Genomic DNA, 8894 nt, shown 5'->3' on the forward strand with positions numbered 1-8894 from the left:
TACACACATATATATATATATATATATATATATATATATATATATATATATATATATATATATATATATATATATATATATATATATATATATATATATTTATTTATTTATTTATTTATTTATTTATGAGAACACATCTCTTGTAAAAAGTGTATGATACATCTACATCTTATAAATCGAAGACTATGATTTTACTACTACTAAACTTTCAAGTTCAATATTATAAAATGAACTCCTCTCTTAAAAGTTTTAAATGATTATAAAATTGACCTTATGTTATTTTACTAAAACTTTCAACTATATATTGATAAACACTAAAGAACGTTGAAATCAATCCTCGATCACTTTTTACAAGGGGAGTCTATTCTTCTTTGATCTGCTCCTATATGTTTGGGTATTGCAAAGTTTAATTTGAAATTCTTAATTTGAGAAATAGAAATTTTTATATATTGTGTTTTAAAACAATAATAATAATAATAATAATAATAATAATAATAATAATAATAAAATTATGTTATGGTTTAACGTTTTAAATAGTGTGTGTAACAAGTAATAGCAAACTCAACAAATTTGAGTTAGATAGATTTTTTTTTTCTTAGATGGGATATTATAATTAAATACCATTGTTACAAGATACAAATATTCAGTATTAATTTCTCAAATTTTAGAAGTCCATATATAATTATTATGTATAATAAAATTATATTTTCAAAAAAATATATATAGTAAAATTATCAAAATATACAAAAAGTTTCGTACTAAAGTGACAACATTTGTTTTCAAAAAAAAAAAAAAAAGTGACAACATTTAAGCAAATGACTTTGTGGACAAGTGACATGTAGTAACTCTTCCAAATGGAAGGTCATGAGATCGAGTTTCAGTGACTCTTTATACTTCAACAGGTCGAAAAAGTGTAGATGAACCGATATTGTATATAATAATGTAATAGAGTTACGTTGGTAATACAAAAAAAAAATCATGACTAAACATAAATATTTAAAATTTTCACAAATAAACTTTGATGATTATTTATACATAAAATAAAATAATTCGTTATTTCAAATGTCTCGATTTAGTCAATAATGGCCCTTAACCTCACTCAAAATGAATTATTCAGTATCTTTCTAGTGTGACTTATTTTTCATATGTAGTTTATAGGCTATTATATAAGTGCGTAATTTATTTAGTGCACACTTCTAATTCCTTAAATAGTGAATACGAATTTTTAGTCATGGAAAAAAAAAAGTTACATTATATTATAAAAATCAACAATCTCCCTTTGAATGGCACTACCAACGAACGATCTCTTTTGAGACTATGAATGCTTTGATCGAATTAGTTAACTTCATTACTTAAACTTAAATTTTATTTTTAAAAATATTACAAAAATCTTGATTCGCAGAAAAAAATAAATTTCAAGAAAAAAATGATGAGTTTATTTTGTGTGGATGAAGATGTTCAATAATTAGCGCATGACAAAATCTGATTTCATGTATCTCTTTCAACATGAAAACTTTGAAAGAATATTTTAGGGGAAAAAAAGAAAAAAAGAAAAATTTTGTGGATGAAGATAAGCAATTAGGAAGTATCAAAATTCAATCTCTATCAAGTTGTCAAATTATTCATTTCAATAATCACAACATAAAATATTCAATTAAGAATCTCTCGAAATCAACGTTGTATTACCAAACGAATCATCTTATGAATTGTCATGTAGATAGAAAATGTTGATGTGCACTCAATGGATAACATTCAATTTGCTTGCCTTTTTCTTTTTTTTTTTCAAATACAATTTTTACAACCACCCCTCTTGAATTCTTAAACAAAACCACACATGCCTGCCTTTTTCTTACACTATAAGGTCACTTCAATGTATAAATTCTAATGGATCTCAGCGCTACATAAAATTAGCGCACCTGTCGCAATTAGCACTGCACTATACTTATTTTTTAGTGGATCATCATCATGTGACTATTATAAGTTAAGCACGCTTAATCATAAAGTTCTTTAATTATCTAGATGTCATATCCTATTTAAAACTAATTGGTGATAAGTAGACCTGGCAATTATGGACACGACACGAAATTGGACACGAAAATAACGGATTAGTGTTTAGTCTTAACATGTCCCGTGTCGTTAACGGGTTGACCTGTTAAGAACCCGTTATGTTTTCATGTCTTAACGAGTTAACCGGTTACGACCTCGAGAATAATAGTTACATTGGTTCTCGATTACACCCATAATATTTTCCAACCAAAGCTGTTGGACAGTTTTTTCAAGTCCAGTGCATACAATCTAAACTCCCAAGCATTCTTGGAAAGCCACGTCTCTCACAAATTTCAAACAACCAGCTTGCAACATATTGTTTTTAAAATATTACCTTTTAAATAAAACGTAATAATTATGCGTAACCCATTTTAAAATCCAACATAAAATCACTTTTTAGATGAATAATGCTATTTTCTTCTCCTGAATTTTTCTCATAATGTGACAATAAAACTATTTTCATTCATTAAGTGCCTATAAATTGGCTTATATCACTTTTATAGTTTTATATACAAAAGGAATTTACTGTTCAAAATAGGTGACAAAGTGAGTAAAATATGATTCTTATACCGAAAATTATGTTAGGAGAAAATGTTTTTTAAACAATTATGATTCTTTATAAAGTAGTATCTATTTTATACTTCCTCAATCTTTGATCCTTTTCCAATCAAAAAATCAATGTTCCTATCATTGTGTGATTCCCATTTAGAGAGAAAATTTGAAAAAAAAAAAATTAAAGTCCATACATACTTTGTCGACCTCACTGAAATTTATACTGATATTCTTTCATTTGATAGAGCCACTGATAGGGAATATATCCCGGGTATACGACTCTAAATATTTTGTACGTAGACGTATATGAGTACGAGTACTAACTCTATAAAAGGGACCTTAGTCCTACTTGCAAAGGACCTTTTTTCTCCCATCTTCTTATCTCTAGTAAGAAATGACTTAGCTCTCTCCTCTCTCTAAAATGATGATTCAAGATCAATTAATAAAGGGAATGAATTGAGAGCTTATTTATTGATCACAGTGTACTTTACATATAATTTTATGCATATTTTGTATATTGGAGTGTATTTAAGGGAATTAAACACTATCAGCCACAATTATATTGCTTGACCAGAAGGTCTTTAAATATTTTAAGATACCCTTAAAAATTATGGTATATGAAAAAGTCTTTTACGACCAAAAATATTTTGTATTAAAAAAGCGGCTTCCACATAATTGTGACGAAGCAAATGTGGCAATATTATCTGCTTCGCAATTGACATATCTTTTTCCTACTTTCTTTCTTAAGTGGCCTTTCCAAAATTCTATCGTCACGAGACTGAAGACTCTTCTCCGTTGCTGCTCCCCTCCTCCATATTTATATCTCTCCATCCCACTCTTTTCAACTCTTACATACACACTTCTTTTACAGCAAAACTTGACCCTACTCCAGCCTCGTTAAATATTTCACATTTTCAGGTATTTTTTTTGTTTGAAATTTGATTTTTCTTTTTGTTCTCCACTTCTCCTGAATATGTGTTTATCTTACTTGTTTTTGAGCTGTATATAGATCTAAACGACATTTTCTACTTTAGTTTTGTTTTAATTTAAACGGGTTTTTTGGATTATATTTTCCTTGTTGTTAAGCCGAACACCGGATTAATGGCTTCCCTACCCGTATCCGTGAAATGGGTTTGTCATGAAATATACAAGTCTTGGATATTTGCTCCTGGTTAATTATGTTAGTTATACTGAAAGGCTCGATTTTTACGATTTTTTTGTTGCTCTTTTAAGTGCTAGATCTGTATTTCTTGTTTGATTCATAATTTTTTATCGTCTTCCTGCCTGGATTTTGCTATTCCATTTGATTATTTGGTAATATTTACTTGTGCCCGGAATATTGTTTGAAAGATTTTTTTTTATTATGCTGTGAGAGAAATTAATTTAATATGAGGCTGGAGGTTTCTATCAAACAATATTATTTCAATTCAAAATGGATGAAGCTTCTAAGAAAGTAAGAAGATGTTAATGAATTATTGATGTCAGATCTGATTTGACTGGGTGAATATTTGTTAGGATCAAGTGCTTATCACTTACGCCAAAAACTATAGCTAGTAGCGAAGGCGCAACTTTATTTCCTTCCTTATAGATTGCCATCACATGTTTGGGATGCTGAGTGTTAGACTTGGCCCTTTACCGGCCTCCGCACAACAATCCCCCAGTCACCCCGGGTGTTAGACTTGGCCTTTACTGGCCTCTCCCAACAATATTAGTTACACATATCTCATTGTTAGTTATTATATTTAGTTATTTATATTGCCAAATGTGTTAGTCAAAAAGTAGATCTTGTATTGTTTGGCTGTTTGGGTCTGGTTCTGGGCTCTGGAGTTTTCCTTGGTGGGTAGTAGGTAGGTAAACTTGATGTTTCAATTGTTTGGAATTTGTTGAGGCATCCATTTTCTCCAGCCAGTTGGACATTTGGAGCTTTTGGTTATGATAATGCATCTTTTTGATATTTCATTATCACTTTATATCACTTTTTGGGTATTATACTTGGGGGTTCTTCCAGTACTGGAAGAAGGATTTGTGGGTAGGTGGTTCTAGGTTGAAATTTGTTTTGGTTTTTAATATATCTAAATTCTTTAGCACTATAATAATTTAGTTTGGTTTTCTTTGAATTTAAACATGAGTCTGGAAAAGAGATTAAGTCTAGTAATTTCTTTTCTCAACTCAAATTAGTTAATAAAAATATATAATATGCTAAAAAAAGCTAATGACTTATTATCATAATATGAAGAATACAATTTATTTACATAGCTTTATTTATTCTATTAATAATTAATGAAAAATGAATTTGAGCCCAAATTTTATTTTCCAAGTACCATGAAATATGAAAATTAAATATAGTGATATGTTCGATTATTGTTATGGAGTATTTAATAAACCATTGAGTAAACTAATTTTCTAGAATATAACTAAATTAAAATTCAGCAATAGGTTTATTATTAATTCAAAATAAAAAGTTTTTAATCTAAAGCAATAAATTAAAAATATATATTTAAATCAAATTTATAATCTGAAAAAGACCACTTTGACAGTTTGACTTCAGGAAAAAAACACAGATTTGAAATTTTTATTTCCAAATGAAACTAATTTCTAAAATTTTCATAGAATACAACCTTCTAAAGGGGAAATGTTCAAAAAACTTCCCCTCACCCCCAGTTCCACCATTGGGTTGGCCCATAATGAAGAATTTGGCACCATTATTATATTTACAGTAAGCCATTGGCTTTTAACATGTATGTCATGTTCTGAAGGTTAGATGAGGCTGGTGCCTGAGTTTACAATAATCTCTCCAGTGGTGTTGAGTATTTAGAAGATGAGTTTTTCTACTAGACAGTTCTTTGAATTTTCGTTGTAACTTTATTCTTTATATTCTGGTTTTACCATTTTAGATATGCTTTCAGTTACAATCTTATGTGATTTACTAACAGGTGATTCTTTTGTGACAATAAAGATGGAAGTAACCGGCGGCTAAAACTTCTGGTTCTATGGGCTTGGCAGGTGCTTCTTTTACTTCCCTTCCTCCCTTTATCCCATTCCCTTCCCCCTATTATTATTATTTTTTTTTTTCATTTACTCTACCTTCTAATCTTTGACTTCTAAATTGTATTCTCTAGTGAGTATTATTTTATTTCCTGAGATGACTGTTATTTCTTGAAAATAGATATTCAGGCAATGCTTGGAGGGGAAACAAACTCTAGAAAAATAGAGAGTGGTAACATCATAGGTGCCAGAATCCAGCAGAACATTAGTAGGATTGGAAGAAGTGGCATGGAATCTGAATCTGATTGGACAAAGCATAAAAAGTTGTCAGCCTTTACAGCTCAAGATATCCGTTCTGCTTGGTCTTCTAGAATTTCCATAAGTGAAGGATATCATGAGTTTCTCTAGTCAAAATGCTAGTTGTTAAGTTTCATGTTGAATTCCAAGTGTCAGAATTGTGATTTTAAAAATGCCTGGCACTAATTGTGGGAAAAAGAGAGTTACAGAATTAAAGATGTGTTTCTCAGATGAAATGAACGTAGATAATCCAGGCCATTCGAAAAACATTTCTTACTTTCCTTCTTCTGTTGTTGTTGATGATTCCTATTCTCCCTTGTTGCCTGGATTGCCTGATGATGTGGCAAAATACTGCCTTGCTCTTGTTCCCCGATACTATTTTCCTGCTATGGGTGGTGTCAACAAGCGATGGAGATCATTTATTAGAAGCAAAGAGTTCATCATGGTACGAAAACTAGCATGTTTGCTTGAGGAGTGGCTTTATGTTTTAACTGTGGATGCTGATGGAAAGGAAAGCTATTGGGAGGTCTTGGATTGTCTGGGGCATAAACACCACCAGCTCCCACAGATGCCTGCTCCTACCAGAGCTGGGTTTGGTGTGGCGGTTCTCAATGCAAAGCTGGTTGTTATGGGTGGATACTCCATGATTGATGGGTCTGGCTCTGTTTCAGCAGAAGTTTTTCAGTATGATTCATGCTTGAACAGGTTTGTTTTTTCCTTATTATGTTATATATCAGCGTATTCTATTTGTTACATAGTAATGTTTAATGGCTCCTTTCACCACCCACCTAATAAAATGTTGGGTAGATGCTTGGGTGGAAGAGTGGGGGCAACTTACCATTGAAGGGACGGACTTATTGTGATATGTAACTGCGAAATCTCCTCTTTAAAACAAGTTTATGGCTCTATTTGGTAGAGCTTGTTTTAGAGCTTATAGTTTATGTTAAACTACAAATAAACTATACGCTCTGTTTGGTAAAACATTGGGAGCTTAAAATAATAGTGTATTTGGAAACCTTATCCCATGTAGTGTTTCAAAATAAGCTCATGGCTTTTTAACTTTTATTTATTTATTTATTTATTTATTTTATCTTTATTAATTTACAAAAATGACACCATCTACTCATCAATAATAAAAATCTCGATATCTTAGTTTATTCTTTTATATCTTTTTACACTTATCAGCTAATCCAACAATTAATTTTACCAAACACTTTAATTTCAATCAATTAGCTTATTATATATCTACTAGCTTTTCAGCTGGACGTGCCAAATAGAGCCAATATTTCCCCAATCCAGAAATTTCATGTTCATGTTCACTTTCATGTGTTGATTAGGCAGGAATTTGATTGGTCTCTCCTATTGCCTGATGTTGCTTGCTTAAAGATCTTAATGTTACACTTACACAGTAGTAGTATGATAGAGTTGATCTCCTTTAATGTCTTTTGACGGGCACTTGGTATTTATTTGTTGGGCAGCTGGAGCAAATTAGCCAGCATGAATGTGGCACGCTATGACTTTGCTTGTGCTGAGGTGAATGGAATGGTGTATGCAGTTGGAGGTAATGGTGTGGATGGGGAGTCTCTTTCTTGTGCTGAGGTGTATGACCCAGACACCGACAAATGGAGAGTGATTGAGTCTCTTCGTCGCCCGAGGTGGGGGTGTTTTGGGTGCGGGTTTGAGGGAAAGCTGTATGTGATGGGAGGTCGGTCAAGTTTTACAATAGGGAACTCGAGGTTCGTTGATGTGTACAATCCCGAGAGGCAGTCATGGTGTGAGATGAAAAACGGTTGTGTGATGGTCACAGCTCATGCGGTGGTGGGAAAGAAGCTGTTTTGCATAGAGTGGAAGAACCAGCGTAAGCTTGGGATATTCAACCCGGAGGACAACTCGTGGAAGATGGTTGGTGTTCCCGTGACAGGGAGTTCGAGCATTGGGTTCAGATTGGGCATATTGGATGAGAAGCTTCTGCTGTTTTCGTTACAGGAGGATCCCGCTTACACTACGATGTTATATGATCCAAATGCAGCTGCGGGTTCAGAATGGCAGACTTGCGAAATAAAGCCATCCGGATCGTGCCTCTGTAGTGTCACAATCAAGGCTTAGAACTCTCTCTGCAGGGCACCATTTATTTCCAGATCCCTATTAGTATTTGCTACCGTTGCAGCTTGCTATGAAGCTTCTGGTGTCTGTGTGCATGGGTTGGTTTTTTAGGCTAATTTGGATAAACATATGAAGTTGTCAAGTTTTTGATTGATTAAATTGAACTTGTTTTTAGTTGTACCTTGTCTCATTTCTTATGACAAAAGGTGGAATCACCCACACTTTGGCCTGACAATTTGTAAAAGGATAAATTATGGTGACTTGATCAACAGAGGATAGACTTTTGCTCATTGCCTACAAGGAATTGCTCTCTTACTATCACTAGTGAGATTCGATTCTTGATCTCTTGTGACAAATTTTTACTTCTGTGATTAATTGATCTGCCCGTGGGCACATTATCTCATTTATGCTTTGTTTGCTCTTCATAACCAAACTTGAAATTCAAGAAAATTGCAGGGTGACCATGGTTTGAATCGAAAGGACATAATCGAAATCGGTTTGCACTGTGCGGACAGAATTAGGGGTTGTTTACCAAAATGGAGAATTATAGAATTTTTTGGAAAAATAAAAATTTGAAGTGTTGAAAAATTGAAAAATGAAAAACTTGTTTATTAAATTTAAATTTTCAGGGTTGCTCCAATCTCCATTCTTCCACTTTTTTTTTTTTTGAGATTTTGGAGAACCATTTGGAGAGATGGATTAACACGGGTGATCAATAGTGCGGAGTAGTTGTTAGGATTTATGAAGAATAATGTCTATGAACTGGGGGAATGAAGATGGTACGAAGATGACGAAGACTGTGAGGGAGAAGGAAATAGTTGGTGTCATGTTGTTAACAACACTCCCTTAAAAGCAAATTTCGGCAACGATGCAGTCTGAGATTCCGGGTTGCTTTCGACGATAACACATAT

At 32.6% G+C, this 8894-nt stretch overlaps 1 protein-coding gene across 2 annotated transcripts; it reads left to right on the forward strand.

Annotated features, from left to right (window-relative positions):
• Positions 1-3364: 3364 nt before the first annotated feature.
• On the forward strand, positions 3365-8287 carry LOC116027207 (F-box/kelch-repeat protein At1g67480-like). Of its 2 annotated transcripts, none has more exons than XM_031268689.1 (4): positions 3365-3516; positions 5532-5601; positions 5765-6585; positions 7359-8287. In XM_031268689.1, the coding sequence occupies exons 3-4, from the start codon at positions 6053-6055 to the stop codon at positions 7984-7986; spliced, it is 1161 nt and encodes a 386-aa protein (XP_031124549.1). In that variant the 5' UTR covers positions 3365-3516; positions 5532-5601; positions 5765-6052; the 3' UTR covers positions 7987-8287. The 2 variants fall into 2 exon arrangements, with proteins under 2 accessions (XP_031124549.1, XP_031124550.1); XM_031268690.1 differs by having other exon boundaries at positions 3366-3516; positions 5555-5601.
• Positions 8288-8894: the final 607 nt, after the last annotated feature.

Source organism: Ipomoea triloba, chromosome 8 (genome assembly GCF_003576645.1).
Source record: "Ipomoea triloba cultivar NCNSP0323 chromosome 8, ASM357664v1".
Classification (NCBI taxonomy): domain Eukaryota; kingdom Viridiplantae; phylum Streptophyta; class Magnoliopsida; order Solanales; family Convolvulaceae; genus Ipomoea; species Ipomoea triloba.